Raw genomic sequence first — 26442 nt, 5'->3', positions numbered from 1 at the left:
AGGGTTTTCAATGGCTGAGTTTTTTGGATGTAAATTGCCAGGCCTTTCTTCCAAGGCAGCTCTGGGTGGACTCAAACCACCAACCTTTAGTTAGTAGCCAAGCCTTTAATCGTTTGTGCCACTCAGGGACTCCATCTTTACAATATACAGTTATTGTTGCTTTAATCACAAATCTACAAATAAAATTTAATCTGTTTTACTCTTGACAATTAGAGATTTTAAGAGTCATTTGTTCTTTTGAGTTCTTCACCTTCCTAATATTTATTTTTATGTATCACTTCACTTATTACTAAATTAGAATTTGAGGTAGTTGTTTAGGATTTAGACTAATTTATCTTCCTTATTCCTTATACCCTTCATTTTCCTTTTATCTGTATATTTTTTCTCCTACTAATTCCAATTAACTTGGAATATTATTTAAAATGAACTAGTTGTTTAAGTAGCTATGGTTTCTTTGTTATAAGTAATAGAACTAGGACGAGGGATAGATGAAGATAGAACAACATAATAAATGAAAAACATAAATGTACTGAAAAGAAGCATGGGATTAACAATATTAGAAGTATGGAACTTAAAATAAGAGATTAAAAAAAGAGATGCGGTGGGATGTGGAGAAAAATAAGGCCAGCCAGTATTAGGAAGACTCAGCTATTCAAAGTATTTGAAGACAAAGGAAAATGGTAAAGCGAGAGCCATGATTAGCACAAAGACCTAATAGTGATTAAGAAGATGGAAGTGGCAGGCTGGAAATGGAAGAATTATGAATATAAGTAACAGAGCAGATACACAGGAAAGAGTTGGAAAAAATGAGGTATTAAATAAAAACAAGGCAATGATGACATATATATACATATATAACCAAAGGTGTTTTGCTAACTAAAAATAGTCCCTCGGTAGGACAAATGCCCAGCCTCTGATCTAATGAAGAATTTGGTGAGGAAAACAAAAATGACCCCTATCAGGTTAGCAACATAGTATGAAAAACTACACCAGGAACTTACCAAAGTGTTGCAAACTCATATATATATACATACATACACATATGTATATATATGCATGCTCTATAAAAAAATTTATTTTTTTAAGATATTTATATATATACATGTGTGTGTGTGTGTGTATTTAACCTTAATTAAGTAAATTTCCATGAAGGGTCATGAACTAAGCTGTAAGACTTGCTAATGAAAATTCTTCTCTTTGCATCTCCTCAATAAGGAAAATAGGGGTGTATTGATTCCAGCTGACACCAGGATAGGCCTATTATTATATCAAGACAAATGTGTCACATTTTATAAAACCTAAACTTCTCTTATAAATCATCTGATTACAAATCTCAAATTGAATAAAACACCAGGTGACACTCTTCGGCTGTCAGACCTGATTAAAGTCTATTCTGATTGTGCGGCTCCAATCTCTGCCGAAATCTACCCTAATCAGTCCTTCAGGGTATGAATCTTTCTGAATGACCTTACCTATTAACAAAAAAAAAATATTCTAATTCTTTAATTTTGTGGATTAATGACTAATTAGTTTGCTAAGCATTAAAGATTTATACTATGTAGCACACCAGTTGTTTAGGGTAAGGAGGTAATAAGATATTTAAGATGCAGTCCCTATTTACAAGAAACTGTAACAGGATCTTGCGTGTACCTTTCAGGTAACTCTAAATATACTTTAAGAAAGGATAGGATATGTAATCTATGGCACCACAATACCAGCAAAATGTAAAAGGTCAGAGTCCCAGGATAATGCGAACAGTGAATGATCTTGGCTGCTAAGCAAAACATTGGAGGTTCCAGTTTGCTGAGAAGTGCCTTGGAAGAAAGTCTTGGTGATCTACATGCAAAAAATCAGCTATTGAAAACCTTATAGGGCACAGTTCTGCTCTGACACACATGGGGTTGCTGTGAGGTGGAATCACTTCCAAGGCTACTTGTTTTTTTACTTTATTTTATTTTTTAAGTATTCCTTTGACATTGGTCAAAGGATTTCATGACAAATTGTATTTAAAACAGTCACTAAGAAATATGTCAAAAATTCAAAGTCAGCTTCTTACCAATATATAAAGAACATTCCCTGTCTGGGGAGGTACACATGACTCCATTAGGAAGTATTATTTTTATCAGAGTCTGACAATATTCTCTTTATTCTCATCAGTATTTCTGTCACAGACTTGGTCACTGGTGAAAATAGTGGAATTATAAAAACACTGTTTTGGGTAAAAAAATGGGTAAACACCTAAAAAATGAGTCCTTGGGTTAAATCTAAAATAGAATTATAAATTTTCTAAGATAGGAATATGGTTACTTTTTAGATTATTGAAAAGTAAAAGAATAGCTAATTGAACTTTTTTTTTTTTTTTGAGTGTGCATATCTAAGTTAAAAAACAGCCTGAATGAATATTGGCAAGCATAATGTGGTCTAATTATTTTTGGCACAGATATTCATCTCTTTTATTAGGATGTCTTTTTGGAAGTTAAGCAAGGTGAGTACCATTTTTACTTACATGATTTATTTTCCCAGTAATCAGAGTCTCCCATTCCCGTGCTACCAAAGAAACAATGCACACACACACATACACACACACACACCTCAGTTTAATGGTTTTTTTGTATGTATAGCCAAAAAAGCCATTGCTGTTGAATCGATTCTGACTCATAGCAGACCTGTAGTGGAAAAACATTACAGTGTGTGTGCCTGTATGTGCTGTCTTTTTGTTATTGAAGTGCTGAAATACTGTGTAGATTTTAGAGATCAGACCTTGTTGGATATGTCATAGCTAAAAATTTTTTCCCAGCCTGTAGGTTTTCTTTTTACTCCTTTGGTGAAGTCTTCTGATGAGTGTGTTCAATTTTAGGAGCTACTACTTCGTTAGGAGCATCTAGTTCTCGTTTGGTGTTTGTGTATTGTAAGTTACGGTTTCTATTCTATATATGCCATGTAGTAGGGCCCCTAGATTTGTCTCTATTTTTTCTTCCAGGATCTTTAATATTTTAGATTTTATATTTAGGTCTTTGATCCATTTTGAGTTAGTTTTTGTGCATGGTATGAGTTCTGAGTCTTGTTTAATTTTTTTAAAGATGGATATCCGGTTGTGCCACACCATTTGTTAAGGAAATTGTATCTTCTTTTAAAACATTTTATTGTGTTTTTGGCGAAAGTTTACACAGGAAATTAGGTTCTCATTTAACAATTTCTAAACATACTGTTCAGTGATATTGGCTACATTTTTCACAATACGTCAGCATTCTTATTATTTCCATTTTGGTTGTTTTGTTTCCGTTAGTCTAGCTTTCCTGCCCCACCCCTTACCTTCTCATCTTTGGTCTAGGGTAAATGTTTGCAATTTGGTTTCATTTGGATGATTATTTAGAGGAGAACAGTACTCATGGGTAATACTATTTATTTTATAAGCCATTCTGTCATTTGGCTGAAGGGTGACCTCTGGGAGTGGTTTGAATTCCAGGTTTAAAGGTTATTCCAGAGCGATAGACTCAGGGGTTCCTCTAGCCTCTACCAGTCTAGTAAGTCTGGTCTTTTTTTTTTTTTAATTAAAGAAATTTGAGTATTGTTCTACATTTTTCTCCCATTCTATCTAGGACCATTTATTGTATCCCTGGTCAGTAGTGGTAGTTGAGCACCATCTAGTTCTTCTGATCTCAGGATGGATGAGGCCATGGTTCACGTGGGCAGTTAGTCCTGTAGACTAGTTTCTTCTTTGAGTCTTTGGTTTCCTTCTTTCTCTTTTGCTCCAGATGAGCATAGATCTATAGCTGTTTCTTACATGGGTGTTCACAAGTTTTTAATACCCCAGATACTACTTACCAAACCAGGATGTAGAACATTGTCTTTATGAAATCTACTGTGACAACTGATCAAATTTTCTCATGTGACTATTGTCCAAAGTCCTCAAACTCAGTAACTAAATATCAGGAGGTGTTTGGTTATTTCTAGGAAATATTCATAATGGTGTTCCCTATGTGCTTTATTATATATCTGAATATATATGCAGCACACATAAATATTTATATACAGGTGCCTACAGATGCACCTATACACGCAATCCATGTATTCATATGTGCCCTCTTATACACATATATGCATACATATCTACCTATAACCATACACATATTTTTAGTTGTTATTACTGTTGTTGTAAAATTGTATATATTAGAGCATTTGCAGAATTGTTCCTTATTCTTGTGTACTTCTTAGTGTCATCATTTACCTTGGCCAAGTTGTGCTAACTTAACCCTTATTCAGTATTGCCTTTCCCATCACCAAAGCTAACTAGTGTCTACTGTCTAGAAAATGATTCCCTCTGCTTCCCCCTCCCATCCTTGGAAACCACCAAAGAACATTGCTTTCTATATGTATACCTGTTCTTGTCTATTTGTAATAGTGAGATCACACAATATTTATCCTTTTGTAATTGACTTATTTCACTCAGCATAATGTCCTCCAGATTCATCCACATTATATTTTGAGAACTCATCGTTATTCCTTAGGGCTGCATAGTATTCCATTGTGTGTATGTACCACAATTTGTTTATCCATTCATCTGTTGGTGGAAACTTAGGTTGTCTCCATGTTTTTGCTATCGTGAATAATGTTGCAATGAACATAGATGTGCATAGGTCTATGCATGTCATTGCTATTAGATCTCTAGGGTATACCCCTAGGGGTAGGATTGCTGGATTATAGAGTAATTCTATTTCTAGCTTTTTGAGGAAATACGATACCATTCTCTGTAGTGGTTGAACCAATTTAACCCCCCACCAGCAGTGGAGTAGGGTTCCAGTCTCCCCACCCAAGCCAGCATTTGTCGTTGTTTTTTTTTTTGATCAGCGTCATTTTTGCAGAGGCAAGATGATACCTTACTGAGGTTTTGATGTGCAACTCTCTAATGGCTAATGATTACAAGTGTCTTTTCATGTGTTTGTTGGCCGCTTAAATGTCCTCTTTGTTAAAGTGTCTGTTCATGTCCTTTGCCCTTTTTTTAATTGGGTTTTTGTCTTTTTGTTATTGAGTTGTTGAAGTTTTCTGTATTTTAGAGGTTAGACCCTTATCAGATATGTCATTCCTGGAGACTTTTTTCCAAGTCTATAGGTTGTCTTTTTACTCTTTTGATAATCATAGGTATTTAATTTTAGGAGATCCCAGTTATCAAATTGTTTTCTGTTGTATGTGTATTTGCAGCTGTGTTTGATAATCTATTTTTAAAGAAAATTAGGTCCCATAGTTTTTTTCTCTATATTATTTTCCAGGAACTTTATAGTTTTAGCTTTGATCCATTTTGAGTTAGTCTTTTATGTAGGGTGTGAGGTATGGGTCCTGTTTCATTTTTCTACAAGTAGATAATCCAGTTTTGCTAGCACCGGAGACTTTCTTTCCCACTGAATGGACTATGACCCCTTATAAAATAATCAGGTTCCCACAGATGGATGGATTTACTTCTAGGTTCTCAATTCTGTTCCATTTGTCTGTGTGTCTGTCATTGAACCAGTACCATCCTGTTTTGATTTAATTAATATCTTACTGAAAGTATAAACTGACTTCTGGTTTACCATTTAAGGATATATCTGACCTGTCTGACCTGCTTTGTCACCACTTAAATGCTACCGTAGTCAGGTTTATTGTAACTAGAATGAGTGTGGGTTTTTCTTTTCCTTTTTCTTCCTTTTTTTCAACCTCAATTTCAATCTGAACATACAGATACCATTCTATTCTTTATCTTTTTACTTGAGATGACATGTGAAGAGGTTTCAGTGGGAACACGGAGTCATCACTACTCCATTTGACTGAAATCCTACCAGTTGTCAAATATAAAAGAGATGGCTATATTATAAGTTTCTTCACTTGCAGACATGTTCTCCTGCATTTGCAGTTGCAAAGCAGATTAAAATATTTTCTCTCACTGGAAATGAAGAACAGTGCCTTACATAATGACCAACCTTGGAAGGAATTTTTTTGTGTTAAACGACAACACATTGAGGGTATACTTTCACTTCTGAAATGCTGCATTGAATTGTTCCACTGATGAACCAATTACTCGAATATACAAAAGACTTATTGACAGTCGTAAAAGAAAGATTGGATGAAAAAATTCTATATGGTAAACTCTTTCTGTCTCAAAGAGCTTTTTTCTATACTCACGTGAAGAAAGCAGTTCACAAAGCTATAATATGAATTTTTTAAGATATATTGGGTATAATTCTGTAACTCATGAATTTTGTAAAGAAAATGCCTATTCAAATAAACTGCCAATTAAAATTTGACTGAAAATAATATAAATATATATTCACAGCATTCTTGGAAATGAATGAGACTATCTTAACATGTTCTATATTGTATTTAGCTGTTTACCTACCTATTCATCTTTTAAATGTCAAAGAGACTACATATATATATATATAGGCTGTCCACTGTGTGCAGTACTATGTGCGGATATACGAAGAGTGGAAAAGAACCTTGTCACTTAGGATCTTAATATTGTAATGAGGAACTTAGACTATTTGTTATGTGAAATAGAAGCAATATCCAGTGACGGTAACTTAGTCCTTCATAGGTAGTTATACATAGAGCAACATGAAGAGCCAAAACTATATTTGGGGTGCAGAAGAGCAAGGATCAAATACCTACAACTCAGGAGACATAAGGTTCTAGCTTCACTCTTCTGCTGATTTCTACTTTCCAGATCCAATAACATAAGGATATCTCATGGTTTCAAGGTCTTCATTTTAATCTTTTTCTAAGTCTTTTTCTTTATGAAGTAATCAGAACCATAACAGACTCTTATATCTCAAACGACATTGGTGTACAGTTTAGAGGTGTACCTTACATTCTGCAACACATTTTGTCGTAATGCATTTGTGGTAACCAAGTAATCAAACAGCATCAAACTGACTGTGTCTTGATTTAACTCATTGGAAAATGTATACTATAGCCAACCGGGTATTTTTGGCAAATATTTACTTTGAGACTAGTCATCAGGAACTAAACAGTAAAATTCAGATAGTGGAACATTTTACAGGAAAATGTCAATGCCAGAATAAATAGAATACAATGTCACCACTCGTTTTTCAGTTTGTCATACTATGGTGGCTTGCATGTTGCTGTGATGCTCTAAGCTATGTCACCAGTATTTCAAATACCATCAGGGTCACCCATGGTGAACAGGTTCCAGCAGCTTCCGGACAAAGACAGACTGGGAAGAAGGACCTGGAGATTTACTTCTGAAAAAATTGGCCTGCGAAAGCCTTAGGAATAGCAGGAGAACATTGTCTGAGATAGTGCCGGAAGATAAGCCCCTGAGGTTGGAAGACATTAAAAATATGACTTGGAAAGAGCTGCCTTCTCAAAGTAGTCTATCTTAATGCGAATGGAGTAAACTTTTCGGGATCTTCATTTGCCGAGGTGGCTTGGCTCAAAATGAGAAGAAACAGCTGCAAACACTCGTAAATAATCAGAACATGGAATGTACAAAGTACGAATCAAAAAAAAATTGAAGTTGTCAAAAATGAAATGGAATCCTTGAAGATTGATGTCCCCTGGTGGTGTAATGGTTAAGAGCTATGCTGCTAACCAAAAGTTCAGCAGTTCGATTCCACCAGGTGCTCCTTGGAAACTCTACGGGGCAGTTCTACTCTGTCCTATAGAGTCACTATAAGTCGGAATTGACTGGACGGCAAGGGTTTTTTTTTTTTTTTTTTTTTTTGGTTTAGCAAGCTGAAATGGACTGGTGTTGGCCAATCATATGATCTACTATGCCAAGAAGCACAAATTGAAGAGGAATGGTGTAGCATTCATCACCAAAAGAACATTTCAAGATCTCTCCTGAAATACAACTCTGTCAGTGATAGGATAATATCCATACACTTATAAGGAAGGCCAGTTAACATGACTGTTACTCAAATTTACACACCAACCACTAATGCCAAAGATGAAGAAATTGAGGATTTTAACCAACTTCTGCAGTCTAAAATTGATCAAACATGCAATCAAGACACACTGATGATTACTGGTGATTGGAGCTATAGCTGCTAACCAAAAGGTCAGCAGTTCGAATCCACCAGGCACTCCATGAACACCATGTGGGGCAGTTCTACTCTCTACCATAGAGTCACTATGAGTTGGAATTGAGTCGACAGCAATGGTTTTTTTTTTTTTTTTTTTTTTAATGCTAAAGTTGGAAACAAAGAAGAAGAATCAGTAATTGGAAAATATGATCTGGGTATTAGAAACAATGGTGGAGGTCACACGACAGAACTTTGCAAGACCAGCAACTTATTCACCGGAAATGCTTTTCTTCAACAACATAAACGGTGACCGTAAACGTGAACTTCACTGGATGAAATGCACAGGAATCAAAGAGACTACATGTGTGGAAAGAGACCATGGAAAAGCTCAATATCATCAGTCAAGACAAGGCCAGGGGTTGACTGTGGAACAGAGCATCAATTACTAACATGCAAGTTAAAGTTGAAGCTGAAGAAAATTAAAACATTTTCTTCAATTAAAAATTTAAATTAAAACTCAAGTAGTTTTGACTATATCCCACCTGAATTTAGAGACCGTCTCTAGAATAGATTTGATTCACTGAACACTAATGACCAAAAACTAGATAAGTTGTGGGATGACTTCAAGGACATCACATATGAAGAAAGCAAAAGGTCATTAAAAAGACAGAAAAGAAAAAAAAAAAGATCAAAATAGATGTCAGAAGAGACTCTGAAAGTTGCTCTTGAAAGCAGAGTAGCTAAAGTGAAAGAAAGAAATGATGAAGTAAAAGAGCTGAACAGAATATTTCAAAGGGCAGCTCAAGAAGACAAAGACAGTGGCATCACTGGGGGTGTGGGGCTGCGAACCTCACCAGGTGACACTGTCAGAGAGGGTGACACCAAAATGATTGCCTATAAAAATATCCTTATAGTTAGTTATAACAACGAAAATATTTTTGTAAGCTCAGGTTACATGTATCAATATACTTACAAGGCTAAATCTCTGTGCTAATTTACTTTTTGTACCTTCTAATTTTTTTTAATGCACCAGGTCAGAGACATCATTATTACCCAATTACAATAACACTTCAAATCATGTGGTTTCTTCCACATATACTGAAAGCACAAGCTGTTGTTTTCTTTGCTGCTGGTCTTTTTATAGTTGCTGATTTTGTCAAATTTTCTGGTATTTTAGCTACTGTGATAATTAGTATTTGTGAACCTATATCAATAACTTTTTTGAGAGTGAAGTAGTAATTAAAGGAAAAGAAAGGGTGATATACAGAAATTACAATCTACTGGTAATATTAGTACAAAAAATATTACTAAGGATTCTGTACAGTCTGGTATGGGAGGAGGACCATGTGGGGTAGGGGTTGACACCATGAGTTACTGCACTGGGAGATACCATAGTTATGCCATTGGAGAAACTAAAGTATTATAATGAAGTGTGCAAAGACCTGGAGTTAGAAAATCAAAATGGAAGAATATGCTTGGCATTTCTCAAGTTGAAAGAGCTGAAAAAAAAAATCAAAACCTTGAGTTGAAATATTGCAAAAAATTGAATGACACAGAAACTGTCAAAAGAAGATGGAAGGAAAACATAGAGTCACTGTACCAAAAATAATTGGTCTACATTCAACCATCTCAGGAGATAGCATATGATCAAGATCTGATTGTATTGAAGGAAGAAGTCCAAGCTGCACCGAAGGCATTGGCAAAAAACAGCACTCCAGGAATTGATGGAAAACCAATTGAGATATTTCAACAAAGGGATGCAATGCTGGAAAAACTCACTCGTCTATGCCAAGAAATTTGGAAGACAACTACCTGGTCAACTGAATGGAAGAGATCCATATTTGTGCCCATTCCAAAGAAAGGTGATTCAACAGAATATGGAAATTATCAGACAATATCATTTACATCAATGCAAGTAAAATTATGTGAATATAGTTCAAGAAGAGTTGCAGCAGTTTATCAACAGGGAATTGCCAGAAACTAGAGTTGAACTCAGAAGAGGACATGAAGCAAAGGCTATCATTGCTGATGTCAGATAGATCTTGACTGAAAGCAGAGGATATCAGAAAGATGTTTACCTGTGTTTCATTGACTATACAAAGGCATTTGACTGCGTGGATCATAACAAATTATGGATAACATTAGAAGAATGGGAATTCTAGAACACTTAATTGTGTTCATGAGGAACTTGTACACAGAACAAGAAGCAGTTGTTAAAACAGAAAAAGGGGATACTGCGTGGTTTAAAATCAGGAAAGGTGTGCATCAGGGTTATTTCCTTTCACCATACTTATTCAGTCTGTATACTGAGTAGATAATCCCCGAAGCTAGACTATATGATGAAGAACGCAGCATCAGGATTAGAGGAAGACTCATGAACAACCTGCAACATGCAGATGATACAACCTTTCTTGCTGAAAGTGAAAAGGACTTGAAGCACTTACTGATGAAAATCAAAGACTACATTCAGTATGAGTTGCATCTTAACATAAAGGAAACAAAAATCCTCACAACTGGACCAATAAGCAACATCATGATAAATGGAGGAAAGATTGAAATTGTCAAGGATTTCATTTTACTCGGATCCACAATCAATACCCATGGAAGGAACAGTCAAGAAATCAAAAGATGCATTGTATTAGGCATATCTACTGCAAAAGACCTCTTTAAGGTGTTCAAAAACAAAGATGGACTAAGGTGTGCCTGACACAAGCTATGGCATTTCCAGTTGCCTCATATGCATGTGAAAGCTGGACAATGAATAAGGAACACAGAAGAAGAATTGATGCCTCTGAATTATGGTGTTGGTGAAGAATACTGACTAGACATACCATGGAATGCCAGAAGAAGGAACAGATCTATCTAGGAATATATATATGTATGTATATATATTCAAACACATTACATATGTGTACATAATTCCAAAAGAGGGAGTGAGATGAAGCAAATGACACTAAATGTTAAAGGTTTCTAAATCCATGTGAAAGGTATACAGGTGTTTACGAGTCTTTCACCTTTTCTGTCACTTTGAAGTTCTTCATAATACAAACCTGGGAAGGGGGGGGAATTAAAATTTTTAATCAAATAACAATTTACTTTATTAGATGAGTGAGGCAATGACTAAAAATGTCTTAGAATAGAAATTTAAAAAAAAAAAAGTCATCTTATATTAGGTAGAATTCTTAGAATGACTCCCAGTGACCCCCATCTTGTGTCATCTATCTACTGTCTTTTCAATGTGGATGGAGCCTGTGACTATGCTTATGCATAACTGGCATGATTATATTACTTCACATGGCAAAAAGTAGAGTATCCTAATGGTCATAATTTAATCACATGAGGACTTTAAAAGCAGAACTAGCTAGTAGCAGAAAGAGAAGTCCTAAATTCAGAGCGCGAAGCACAAAACCAAAAAACTCAAACCCATTGCCACTGAATCGATTTTGACTCATAGCCACCCTATAGGACAGAGTAGAACTGCCCCATAGTGTTTCCAAGAAGCAGCTGGTGGATTCAAACTGCCAAGTGTTTGATTATCAGCCAAACGTACCATTTCTGATGTTGAAGATGGAATGAGGTCAGTGCCAAGGAATTTGAGTGGCTTTGCTGCTAAAAGCGGCAGCAGTTGGTAGCCAGCAAAAAAAAAAAGATAACCCAAAGAAGCTGAATTCAGGCAACAACCTAAATAAGCTCCAAAGTGGATTCTTTTCCAGATCCTCCTCATACAAGCCCAAACTGATCAACACATTGATTTTAGCCTTGCGAAACTTTAAGCAGAGAAGCCATTTGTGCCTGCCTGGACTTCTACAGAACTGTGGCATAATGAACGAATGTTGTTATAACACGCTAAATTTGTTACAAGGCAGTAGAAAACTAACAAAAATCCTTCATAATCTACACAGCTATACTCGTGTTAAACAATCTGTTTTTAAATGTGTGTGTGTTGTGTGTGTGTGTGTGTGTCTATATGTGAGTGAGTGAAAGCAAAGAGGCTGAAGGTATTGATTATTTTGTCCAGGTTAGATTTGTCCATATTCACGGACATAAAATTCATATATATATACATATATAAATTTTACCTCATATACCTTTCACAATTATTTATACAATATACACACACGTATAAAAATGTCCATTCTGATTGGAAAAAAATTACAATCCCCCCTGCAGCTATCACTATGTCTTTCATCTGTAACATATTTATCATGTCATTTCCAGCATCTATCACAAGACTTGTCCCATAGTAGGCATTCAATTAAAATTTGTTGTGTATGCATGGAATAGCCAAATCTATATCTGTAATGTAGTTCGATGGAAAGCATGTTGACTTGAGTGTAATGTGAGGCGTCATGTTTGAAAATGTCACCTCCACTGAGAGTCAACACTTTGACCTCGGGAATATACCTCACTTTTCTGAGTCTCATCTGCCTCATCCAAGAGGCTGAATAGCATGGGAGCATGTTCAGTTGCAGCTTACCTACTGTAAGACCTCTGGCAAGGAACTTCCCTTAAGGCTTATTTTTAACATCTACAAAGGGTACCATGAAGGTTATCATAGTCACCACTAGCTCATATAGTTTCTTTGTGCAAATTAGACAATATTCTCCACTTTTCAAGATAACTTACTTCGAAATATGGGAAAACATATATGTCCACACAGTCTACAATATTTATGTCACCGTGGTGATGTACACAACCTGAACAACTATACCTGACACCCTATGCAGAGTTGTTGTCAGGATCAAAGTAGATACTTTATGAAAGATTCAAAGCAGAGCATCTAGTTCAATATTAATTATTTTGTCAGTTATCATCATCATCATCTTTTTCATATCATTTTCTTTAACATGGGATTAGCATACTTAACCAGGATATATAAGATGAGAAATAAATTAGCATGGGTTAAAGAATAACCCTTGTACATGGTAGAAAACCAAAAAAAAAAACAAACCCACTGCCGTCGAGTGATTCCAACTCATAGTGACTCTATACGACAAAGTAGAACTGCCCGATAGAGTTTCCAAGGAGCGCCCAGCTGCCGACCTTTTGGTTAGCAGCCTCAGCACTTAACCACTACGCCCCCAGGGCTTCTGTACATGGTAGAGCTTTGAATAAATGGTTGTTGCTTTTAAGTACTCTAGGAGAGAGACTACTGTGCCCCACACGCATAATAGGTACAGTCCTTCAAAGCACGTAAAAGCAACAACCACTTATTCAATGTCCTACCATGTACAAGTGCTATTCTTTAACCTATGCTAAATTATTTATCATTTTATATAAGGCAGATTCACACATAAGAGAAATTGAGTTCTGGTGACAAAATTTGTTCACTATTTCAGTGAAAATAGCATGTCATTTATTTCAATAATTGAATTATCTCCTACATACACTGTTGGAAGTAAAATGTAACAAAACTCCCCAAAAACCCATGTAGGGGTGGAAGCATCCCCTTTTATGGTCAAATTGCATGTTATCTTATTGTCTAACCCAACTTTTGATTTAGAATTATGTATTATAGTAATCTAATATAGTATCTAATATATTATAACAACCTAATATATATTTGAGGAATCCTGGGTGAGCAATGGGCAAGCACTTGGCTGCTAACTAAAAGATCAGTGGTTTGAGCTCACCTGCAGCTCTGTGGGAGAAAAGACCTGGCAATTTGCTCCCAAAAAAGATTACAGCCTGTGAGGTAGTTCTACTCTATCAGATAGAGTCAGTAGGAATCAGAATTAACTTGAGAGCATACAATGACAACAACACAGATTTATTATGAATATGAATACTATGGCTCATAAGCAAAAGTTATACATTTCTCCTATTTTCTTCATAGAATAATGGTAATTTAGTCTAATATCCAAATTTGATTTTTGTGTTAGACCTAGATAGCTTTACAGTGATGGTACCAACTGTACCTCTAAGGGAGTGTCCTAGATCACAAGGGGGATAAGCAGGCATTTTTTTTTTTCTTTAATTTTGGAGCAAACCATTATCCATCAAATATCTGAAAAAAATAATAAATCTGCAGAACATCATCTACTAATTATTTATTGAAAAAAAATTTTCACTTACAGAAGAATAACACTGTACATTTAAAATATATGTTCTTAGTGTCACTACTGAGGCCTGAGCTTTCTTTTCCGTTGGACACTGGGAATTTTATTTAATATCTCTTTAACAGGCCTAGAATGCCACTGTACTCTAACATTTAGTAACGTTTAGTATGCATTTCCCAGAAAAAAGGGAGGGGCTATTCCCTACATTATTCTTAGATACTACAAAAAATAAATGCAAATATAATAGCTCTATAATAGGAAATGTTCATGGGTGGTGAAACTGATTGGATCCTTTCACCATACCTGTTCAATCTGTATGCTGAGCAAATATAGTCTGAGAAGCTGGACTCTATGAAGAAGAACAAGGCATCAGGATTAGAGGAAGATTCATTAACAACCTGCATTATGCAGATGACAGAACCTTGCTTGCTGAAGTGAAAAGGACTTGAAGCACTTACTAAAGATCAAAGACCACAGCCTTCAGTATGGATTACACCTCAACATAAAGACAACAAAAATCCCTACAACTGAACCAATAAGCAATATCCTGATAAACGAAGAAAAGATTGAGGTCGTCAAGGATTTCGTTTTACTTGGATCCACATTCAACACCCATGGAAGCAGCAATCAAGAAATCAAAAGATGCATTGCATTGGTCAAATTGGCTGCAAAAGATCTCTTTAAAGTGTTGAAAAGCAAAGAAGTGACCTTGAGGGCTAAGGTGCACCTGACTCAAGCCATGGTGTTTTCAATTGCCTCATATGCAGGCGAAAGCTGGGCAATAAATAAGGAAGACTGAAGAAGAACTGACGCCTTTGAATTGTGGTGTTGGCAAAGAATATTGGATATACCATGCACTGCCAAAGAACGAACAAATCTGTCTTGGAAGATGTACAACCAGAATGCTCCTTAGAAGCAAGGATGGCGAGACTACGTCTCACATACTTTAGACATGTTATTAGGAGGGATCAGCCCCTGGAAAAGGACATCATGCTTGGTAAAGTAGAGGGTCAATGAAAAAAAGGAAGACCCTCAATGAGATGGATTAATACAGTGGCTGCAATAATCAATGGGCTCAAGCATAGCAATAGCTGTGAGGATGGTGCAGGACCCAGCAGTGCATGGGGGTGCTATGAGTTGGAACCAACTCAATGGTACATAACAGCAACAACAACTAACCTAAAGGTTGATGTTCTAACCCACCCAATGGTGCCATGGGAGAAAGGCCTGGTGATCTGCTTCTGTAAAGGTAACAGCCAAGAAAACCCTATGAAGTATTTCTACTGTATAACACATGGGATCACCATGAGTCAGGCTGGCTCTATCGCAACATGATTGTTTTTTCGGTTTATAGTAGGAAGTCAGGAAATGCTTTGGTGTTCCTATCCGAGTCTTGTGACTCATTACCTGTGAGACTTTTGGCCAAGTATCAGCCTGTCTGTGCCTCAGGTTTCTCTCTTTCTCTCTTTTTTTAAAGTAACCACAATACAAGGCCTATCTTTCTCCAAAACTAATTACAAGGATCAAATGGTATTTAATGATTCTAATCTGAAACTGCTTCCGAAAGTAATAGAGCACTATAAATGTACAAACCATTCCCACAATATTATTAGGCTCATGGCTGCATGTTACATTCTAAGACAAGTGTTACATTCCAAGACAAGTGTTTTTTATTAATGATTACTTTTCTCTTGGGAACTCAGTTGGAGGAGTAGCAAAGTGTTTGCTTATTTGTTTTCTCCTTTGCTGCTGAATACCATGAAGATTTGAGCCAGTTGAGAGGTTATGCCTTCTTGTGTCTGATCCTTCAAGGCTGACCAGTGAATAATTTAGACAGACACTTCCCTCCTAAGGCATCTTTCTTCAGTTAAGAAATAGAAACCCTGTGAGCTCAGGGGATTTCTATAAACGACATTCACTGAATTGGTTCCCTTCTACCTAAGCCCTGCTTTTACCCATCTTCGCATGAACTTTTCTCCCTGTGAACATTTCTCCCACCCTGAAAAATCAAGAAAGCTAACGTTAAGCAGTTTTTAATAATAACAATAAATCAACCCGAAGTCAGTTCTACTCCCTGAACTTGAACATGGCCAATATAGTGATTCATAGGATGATGATATTCTTTGTCATACTTAAAATTCTATAGGCATTTAGTATGGTTTTACATCCTGTTTTTAGGCAGGGGTCAGGAAGACGTGGAAAAAGAGAGAAAGAAAAAGACATTGTCACTCAAAATAAGTTCTTAGAACACAACATGCTTTAGTGCTTCATTTAGCAAAAATATGTCATTTTAGAAGCACTTCTGAGCGAAAGTCAAATGTAAATTTTATTTACTGACTATGAAGAATAAAATACTCTTCAGGAAGAAATGTGCTCGCCCATGAAAGGTAAGAAGCCTTCATCCCAAGATCCAAATGCTAGATTGGTTGTAGATAAATGATGGATTGAACAGTTTCCAAGGTGACTCCTTGCTCAGCCTTCAGCTTTGCCCCCACAGAGCCAGGCACGAGTGTTTGTTCATAGTACATCGTCCATTAAGTCAAGCAGACTTTGCCAGAGTTGTCTCTAGAATTCATCTGTTTCATTTTACCTCCTTTAGACCTTCAGTGGAATGAATTGACACAGTGGCTGCAACAATGGGCTCAAGCACAGCAACAGTTATGAGCATGATGCAGGACCGGGCAGTGTCTTTCATTCTGTCGTACATTGGGCCGCTGTGAGTTGGAACTGACTCAACAGCACCCAACAACAACAAGTTTACATCATTCCCTATAGTTTCCAGTCCAGTCTGAGGGACACGGTCCCTTTGTATATTGTGACCTGTGATCTTGGATCAGCAAACCAAAAAGCAGTGGCTTCTTGAGTGCAAAATGGAAGTTCTTTTCATTGCTGATTTTGCCTTGCCTGTATGAACAGTAGTCCATTCATTTCTATTGCCTATGCTTCAATCAACCTTTTCTGAAATTGCTGAGGCCAATTTTCAGAGGCCCATTAGCACACTGTGGGACAGAAAAAGGTGAAATGTCACTCAACCATCCCAGGGCCCACCATGCTAGGGAAATGAACCAACATTACCCAGAACTGCTCAATACACAATGACATTTTCCCTACCTTCCTGTTGCCCCTTCATATCAAACTTTTCATGGGTTCAGAAGTAGGAGTTTTTTTGTTTTGTTTTGTTTTAAAGGAAGGGTCAATGTTTTTGGCCTCCCTATTGCTAAGGAGAGGCACATCAGAATAACATGAAGGGCAAAACAAGAGGAATTGAAAGAGACATAAACTGTCCTCAAGGGTCTCATATGCTTTCCCTTTAATCTGTAGGATCATTTCAGCTTCTCTACCTAACAAAAAACTTAGCTTTGTGGATGTCATATATTAGCTCATTGCAAAGTGACCTCTAAATCACTATTACTTAGAAACAAGAGCCATACTTCCATCAACTTTATTGTTCTTATAGTCTACTTTCAGTGCCCAATGCTACTATATATTTTTAAAGGACAGTGTCTGTTTGCTAATAACCTCCCACCTGAATTCTATTTTATTTCTCTGACCTCTGTCAAAGATAGAAAGTTTAGAAGGAAATTATAAAAAGAATCCTACCTTATATCCTAGAGGAAGGGTCGCTGTGTGGATAGCAGAAGTTCATTAACATCCTACTCTCTAAATAAAGTTTAAAATCCCCCAGTAGTAGAAATATAATAGAACAAATGGACAATTCATGCAGAGTCACATCTAACCCTAATAACTTAGAGCCATTTTCATTTTTAATAAATGCTTCTATTCCTATTACCCAGGAGACTTGTTATTTTTACTGCATTGTTCAATTAGAACTGATCACTTCCAAAGCCAGTGTGAAACAACCCTGCTGGGATGGTCTTCCATGTATTTCAAATGACACCACAGTTTTAAATTAGATGCCCTAAGGGGGCCCCATTAGGAGCTGGGCTCTTCTTTACCTCAGCTTTTCAAAAAAAGAGGGCAAGTTCAAAGAAACGTAAACTCTGCTTTTACAATAACAGCCAATCTTGAGGGGCACTGAAGGAAGACAATGACTTCATCATGGAAGGCACTAAGATAGTCCTTAAGAGATAAGACTACAGATATTTTCATGTAAAACACTAGGTTTGAATTTTGATTTTCCAACTCAGGAACTTGATAATCTCAGTATGTCATTTATGATCAGAAACTCAATTTTCTCATCTATTAAAATGAGATTATAACATATAAATTTCAGGGCTTTTTTTTTATTGTCATTAGAATACTATTATTCCCTTGATCAATTACAGTAATGTATTTACTTTTTTAACCCATGTGTTTTCATTTTAGCCAACTAGTCAATACGATGTGGCTGGAAAAATTTCCTAGAGCCATCCGCCCCCAAATAGCCTCTGTACCAATTTTGCCACGATGTCTGAAGTATAACATACTTAAAAATCGTTAACTGGTATGAGTGTATGTGGCAAGTTAAATTGATTCCTAGCTACATCCTGAGAGAGAAAAAAAAAAAAAAAAACAGTTTCCAATTAGATTTTGGGAAGAATGGGACAGGGGCTACCAAGAGGGGGCATTTGGATGCTCTATCAAAAGACCTTCAGAGCAAGGTATTTTTTTCTGACTTTTGAAAGTCTGAAAAGTAGGATGAGGTGTGGGGCACAGTGGAGCTCTTACTATATAACAGGCACTATTCTAAGCACTTTACTGTGTAGCAGGTACTATCGTTTTCATTGTACAGATGAACTAGGGGAGGAACAGAAAGGCATAAATTAGTTGCCTGAGAGCAAACAAATGCAAGGAAGGACTAGGCTTTAGAGTGAAGCAGTTAGGACACAGAAGCCATGATCGCTCACTGTGCATATCACTGCCAAGGAAGTGGGAAGAGACAAGGAAGCAGAGTACAGTGCCTGTGGCACCTGCTACCTATTGTCTGTATTAATACCAGTGAAAAACTCGTTGCCTTCGAGTCGATCGGACTCATAACAATCCTACAGAACAGAGTAGAACTGCCCTATACAGTTTCCAAAGAGCAGCTGGTGGATTCAAAATGCCAACCTTTTGGTTAGCAGCCATAGGTCACCATAGCTTTAACCACTGCACCACCAGGGCTCCTCTTTAATAAGAGGTGCCCAGTATCTTTTCTACCCTTGTTCTTTACTGGGAGATCCCCATATTTTATTTTGAAAAGTAAAGATTCCTTTGAAAATATTCATCATTCCGCTCTCTCATATGACTTAGTTCTGGCCAAGCAGAAATAAATTGGGTGTGTTTTCTAGAAGAACAACTATTTTCCTGACAGAGAGACTCAGCTTGGACTTGCCTGTTGCTCTATTCTGTTTCCCTTCTTCCTGCCTGAAATGGAAATACCTACTAGAGGAGATGGAGTAGCCATACTACGACTGGAAGACTGACAGCTACATGCTCAGGATGGCAGAACAGAAAGATAGAAGCCTGGTGTCATTTTGGAGCTGCTATATCAATCCTGCACTGTCCACGTTTACAACTTTTTATAAGAGGAAAACAAACTCCTGTAGTTCCTGTTTTGGGGGCTTTTTTTACACGTGATCAAAAGTAACCCTAACCAAGATGGAGGTATTAAAAAATACTATAAAAACAACATTTGTGGACTACACCATATTGCCTCAGTCAGGCACCCCGTGTCATGTGTGCACACGCAGCTCTATGCTGTATGTGTCTACTTTGTGGGCTCTGCCAGTCCATGTGGCCACAGTACCTGAGCACAGACTTAACTCCTCCACTACATAGCAGGTATGGTTCAGCAATGATCAGAGAACACAGGCTGGCTAACTATAGCCTGTGGGCCAAATGCATTGGCAGCCTGTTTTTGTACAGATGGCAAGCTAAGAATGTTTTTCTCATTTTAAAGCATTGGAAAAAACAAACAACAAAAAAAACAAACTGACAGAAATAAAGAAGGACATGCAACAAAGATCATATGGGCCTGCAAAGCCTAACATTTACTAACTGAACATTTACAGTAAAAAAAGTTTATTGATCCATGCTAAAGAACAGAATGGAGTCCTGGTGACGCAGTGGTAAGAATGCAACAGAGTGGAGACAATGTGCAAATTGTCCCAGCAACTATCCAGGTTGCAATTATTACTCTCTCATAAGGAAATTTTTACTCTGCTTGGTTGATCAATGAGTCATTGTATCTGAAACATGGCCTGGAATTGAAGAGTTCTCTAAACGATTTTCTAAAGGGTAATTTTTTTTTAAATGCAGAGCCAAAGAGAAGAAGGAGAAATAGCGTAGCTAATACCTTCGTGACTTGCAAAGGTAGAATTTAGTGTTACGTATAACAACATCATTAAGTGTTCAACAGAAAATCCTAGAAGGAATTAAATTTTGAAATCTCAGAATAAAAGTGCCTTTCAAAAAGACTTCCCTGCCACAGGTGGGACCAAGCTTTCATTCCACAGGTAAACGTTTCTCCATGTCACTTTAATTCTCATCAAACACTCCACACCAGACAAGCAACACTGGTTTGAAGGTACTGAGAGGAAAGACGGTGATTTCACCAATTTTCAATTTTCATGTCCTCAAAGGACCCAAATGTAGTGTTAATATTTAGACGCTTTAAAAAATTATTTTGAGCAATATGCAGAAATATATATATATATATATTAGTATAGCGCTAAAGACACATATTCATTGGTGTGTATTTATTAAATTTCTCTAATTGCATATTTAAATATCTCATCCCAACATGCCATGAGATTAGTGGTAAGCCAAGCTCATGCAACAACCCTTCCTTATCATGTATTGCTGCTGTCAGTGATATTTACCAACTGCCTCATGGAAACTAGAACACACCCCTAGAGCCTGATGATTCAACAGTCACAGAAGAGAAGGAAAATCAACTTCTCATATTCTCCACTATCTAAACTTTATTATTCCTTGTTCTCCTTTATGCATATTTATCTTCCAAAGCATTTCAACCACCAATGTTTCACAAGGAAAGCTATTCTACATCCGCAGCAATATCTGTTTCCTGTTAACATTTTGTCACTTCAGAGCCTTCACAATGTCATGACAAAATTCTATGCTAGATTGGTCTCCCTGTCATATTAAAGGTTAAATGGATTTGGGAAAGAAAATAAATAAGTGCATTGAATCAGCAGTTTTCATCTAATATTTTGTAGACACAACATTCTTTGTCTTCGAATCAAAGATAACAGACTTTAGTTCATACACTGAGCACGAAATTGCCCTTCCTGAGAATTAACGTTTAAGGTTTTCAATTTCTGGTATTTATCTTTCATGCTGGATGTATACTTTCATACAATTATAATGCAATTATTTTATGTAGGTCCATTATGACTCCATAAGAATAGCGTAAAACAACACATTACAAAGCACTGTGATTAGGGAAAATGGTAATTGTGAACATCTGGATTGAGAAATTTACATTTGAAAAAGTCTGATATTTTTCATAAAGCTTTTTTTTTTTTCCTATGCCCATCCAGATTTCAGTTGGTACTGACTGAAACCACTTATCTGAAACAGGCTAATTAAATGTAGATGCAAATATGTTGCCCAGATTAAACACCCAGGTAGAAAAATAATTATTTTTCTGCCCTTGTTATGTGGCTACACTGATGTAAGAATAGTTGTAGTGTTGCCATTAAGGCTATTCAACAATTTTGATGTCAGAATGACCAGAACAATGAAACCTTTTTATTTAATTGAATCCATCAAATTTTATTGGAGAGGAAAATAAGTATATAATTAAAAATGTCAAAAATATCTTGAGCAGGTATGGATTTTATTTAACAAACTAAGCAAGTAGAAAATGTGCCTATTTTTAATTAACTCAAATATACTTTCTAATTTGAAGCTTCAGTCTGCCAACAACCCTAACTTCCATGAATTGAAGGACCTACTGCTTTTCCCAAAACCAAGATGGTATCTGCCTTCTGGGTAGTGTAGATATTCAAAATATTTTACCACCATTGTGGTAGTGACATCCAACACTCAGAGCAGACACCCGGTCAATCAGGGTGTATGGTCCACTGGTATGGTATCTATACCAGGATACCACAGTAGGCCTGGTCCACTGTTTTGTACCTGCTGGGTACCAACCATGTTGCTACAGGCATTGAGTGGGCATGGAGGGGTAGAATTTTCATCTTCTATCCGCTGTGGCTTTCACTGATAGGTCTTCTTTTCCTGTTTGAGCTTCACTTATTGTTCTACTTTTTCCCCTTCTTTACCACAAAAGCTCTCCAGTTTGAAACCCCTGCTGATCTTTGTCTTAAGCACAAAGGAAACAACATTTTTCTCTATTTCTTCACCAGCATGAAGGGAACGCCTTCCTAGTCATGACATGTGACCATTTCATCCCTACTGTTTTGAAACCTGCCAAGCTGGCAATTTGAAGTTGCTTTACCTTAAACCTGACCTCTACCACAGATCTCACTTCTCTATCATTTTCCTGATCAAAGATTTGGTGGGAGCAACAGGGCTGAATACAAGATGCCAAGACCAACATTCAAGAATCTGATTTTTACTTTATAATTGTGTCATATCAGTCTTTCCTTTGGCTAACAAGGACAGAATTCACAGCTCACACATGAATAGGGAAAGAATAAAGATTAAAGAGTTAATAGCATCGAAATATGATCCCATCCACACACACACACACACACACACACATATATAATTCATGATCAGAGCATTTATTATTGTTTTAGTCTTTTCTTATTACTATACCATCTGTACCTATATGAGCAATATTGACATTTGTCCTTTATTTTCCCATTTGAAACAGTTTTATTAAGATATAATGCACATACCACACAATTCATTCAAAGTATACTTTTTTTTAGCATATTCAGTGCTGCGACCATCGTCACAATCTAATTTTAGTGTATTTTCATCACCCCCAAAAGAAGCCCCTTAGCCATTAGCAGGCATTCCCCATTCCCTCCAATCCATCTCCCTCAGTCCCTGGAAACCATTTATCTACTTTCTGTCCTTATAAATTTGGCTATTCCGAATATTTTATATGAATGGTATCATACAATATGGAGTCTTTTGTGATTGGCTTCTTTCCCTTTCTAAGCTTCATCTATGCTGTAGCATGTATGAGGGTGTCATTCCTTTTTATTGCTGAGTAATATTCCATTGCATGGCTATACCACATTTTATTTATTCACTAACATTTTTTATTATTGTTATTCATTGTTTTTCTTTTCTGTCTTATCATGCTTAGAATCTTGTCTATCCTACAGGGAGTCCATAAATATTTTGAGCATTGAGTTGGTGAAAATTAGAACTGTAGCAATCAACATTCTCCTTTGGAAGAAGTGATTCTATTCCAAGTAAAGGGAAGAGAAGCAATTAATACAAATACTTAAGCACTCACATGTTGAAAAACTATACAAAGACTAGCAAATATAAAGAAAATTGAGACACATTGCCTCTGCTTTCTAAAAGCGAGGTTTTCATCGGAGCATATAGTGGTCCTTTCTGCAAGACTGGTAAACAAGAAGACAAAAAGAGAAGATATAATTGATAATTATTATCTCCACAGTATCAGGCAGTAAGGATGACAAATTGTTTTTCCTTTGGCCTCACAGAACTGTGTGGTTGCTTTGAGCATGACACTGACACACCAGCATACATGGTTACAGCAGGACAGACTGCTATTGGCAGTGCTAGGAATAGCCATATTAAGATTTAGGGGACTGATTATATGCCTTATAATACTGCATATTTAAAAAAAAAAAAAAGCATGGCAGATTTATCCATGGCCATGTTTTTATTTATAATTTTGTTATAGTGACATTCATAATGTGGGCATAGCCTTTGGTAGACTACAAGTCAGATACAGAAATATGACTACAATTAGGATCTGTGTATCTGAAAGGCTCCCAAATCTGATATTATAAAGGCAAAAGTCCAAATTTATATGCGAAGATAGATAAGGTTTCTATCTTTTAATTTCAAAAGAAAACATGCTTGATTATTTGTATAGTGCATTAAGAGATTAATAGAAATAACATGATAGCTAAAGCTTGATTTCTTTCTGTTCCTCTTATATATATATTTTTTGGTCTCATAATGTGTGAAATAAATTACTATGATGGGTCTTCTCTCTTTTAGTGCTATGTTTTTTAAACAGTTTTTTTCCTCTTCCAGTGATTTTTTTCTAATATTATCACAATCACATTGAAATAATTCACCTTCCATTTTCTTCCCTTCATAAGTTAATTCACACTATGCAAATGTATTTGATGGTCTCATTCATATATTCGTTTTAAAGGAAAAAAATAAAAGGTTTTAGGCTTCTTAGACTATTTGGGGGCGGGGGAAGAATCAACTAGAACAGCAGTCATCTGTGAAAACAACTGACGTTTAGTTTCACATATAAGATAAATTCAAACGGCATGAGAACCTTTCTACTCACAGGTATCTAAAGACTCGTCTGAATCATCAGGGCAGTCAGGGTCCCCATCACACAGCCAGCTCTGGGCGACACAAGTCACGTGATCGTGGCAAAGAAATTCACCAGGATCACACACCTGCTGATCTGAAAATGAAAATGTTTCAAAATAAAATATGAATGATCTGAGCATGAACACAAGAGCAGTACAAAGATGAAATGTGAGAAAGCGATACATAAAAGGTACATGGATATGAACCACATTTTCCACTCATCAGCAAAACTGAGCTAATTTTTTTTTTTTTTTAATTTTAGCCACTGAGCTCAAACACGCACTTTTGACATAGTTAACAATTCTGTTCATGTTTATGACTACAGGCTTTATCATACCAAATAAGGCATACAGATAGCCCAGCAATGAGTTTTATAGAAGATGTTGATCCCAAGCAGAAACTCTTAGCATGCAAATTTAAGCTTCTTCCTTGGCTTCAAGAGACAGAAAAATCAATAATAAGGGTTAAATATTGTAATTATAACTTAATCTCTGAATATTTATTTATTTTTATTTTTATTGTGCTTTAAGAGAAAGTTTACAAATCAAGTCAGTCTATCATAGAAAAATTTATATACACCTTGTTTTTTTTTTCATATACTCCTAGTTGCTTTCCCCCAATGAGACAGCATACTCCTTCTTTCCACACTGTATTCCCATGTCTATTCAGCTAGCTTCTGTCCCCTTCTGCCTTCTCATCTCACCTCCAGACAGGAGCTGCCCATATAGTCTCATGTGTCTACTTAATCCAAGAAGCTCACTCCTCACCAATATCATTTTCTATCATAGAGTCCAGTCCAATCCCTGTCTGAAGAGTTGGCTTTGGGAATGGTTCCAGTCTTGGGCTAACAGAATGTCTGGGGACCATGACTTCTGGGGTCCTTCTAGTCTCAGCAGCATTAAGTCTGGTCTTTTTACAAGAATTTGAGGTCTGCATCCCACTGCTCTCCTGCTCCATCAGGGATTCTCTGTTGTGTTCCCTGTCAGGGCAGTCATTGGTTGTAGCCAGACACCATCTAGCTCTTCTGGTCTCAGGCTGATGTAGTCTTTTATTTATGTGGCCCTTTGTGATCTCTGAGTATTTAATCCTGAATCACCCACTAGGGGAAAGTAAATCCTGATACTGGGGCTCCAAGTATCTACATCAATTACATACCCAACATCACAGTATTTTCCTCCCTTTTTCCCCATGATCTCCTATGTGGCAGCTTCTGCTACAGGAAGGAAAAAGTACTAGTAAACATCCATAAAGTTCTTCTCTAACTCTGGTTTTCTACAGTTGATTGTGTCTCAAAAGTCCTACCATTGTTTTAGAATATTTGGGATCTGTAGCTTTCCCTTGAGTCCTAGTATACTAGTTGGGTGTTGTTTTTTTGCAATGTACTTACTCATATCTTCTGGATACATTTAACAAAATATTTCATTGATTCTCAAACAACATTTCTTTTTTTTACAATTTCAACATATCTGAAATTAAGATGTGTCATAAAACCTCTGAATATCAAAGAGTTTTAGGAACTCCTTTTTATTTTAGCCATTTGATTTCATTTATTTTTCCTTTTTTGTTATGGATATACGAGTGTTATTTATGATAAAAGACACCTATCATTAGATGGTTATAAGTGAGATCACTTGGTAAGTATCAAATAAAAATTTTAAGTGATAAGAAAGGCCATTGTTTATTTGGCAATTTTTTCCTAGTAATATACAAAATAATGATGCCAGTTAATAGTTAATGATATCACAGATTTCATGAAATATGGTATATCTTTCCCTCTGCTTCCTGAACCTCTCTCCACCCAGCACAGTTTTTGTAAATGTGCATTACACACACACCCCACTTTAATCTACAGATGTGGGTATATAATTAAGATTTTTATTCTCAAACTGTAGAGGTTTCCTGACAAT

General features: G+C 36.4%; 1 protein-coding gene across 1 annotated transcript in view; it reads right to left on the bottom strand.

The window, feature by feature from the left end:
- The window catches only part of LRP1B (LDL receptor related protein 1B), a 1749164-nt gene extending 1723461 nt beyond the window's left edge, over positions 1-25703 (bottom strand). The window contains exon 1 of the mRNA XM_064287257.1: positions 24507-25703. Coding sequence (XP_064143327.1) covers positions 24507-24720 — 214 coding nt within the window. The 5' untranslated portion in view covers positions 24721-25703. The remainder of the gene's footprint in view (positions 1-24506) is intronic.
- Between the last annotated feature and the right edge of the window lie 739 nt (positions 25704-26442).

This window comes from Loxodonta africana, chromosome 6 (genome assembly GCF_030014295.1).
Source record: "Loxodonta africana isolate mLoxAfr1 chromosome 6, mLoxAfr1.hap2, whole genome shotgun sequence".
Taxonomy (NCBI): domain Eukaryota; kingdom Metazoa; phylum Chordata; class Mammalia; order Proboscidea; family Elephantidae; genus Loxodonta; species Loxodonta africana.
This window is presented reverse-complemented; position numbering and strand designations above follow the sequence as displayed.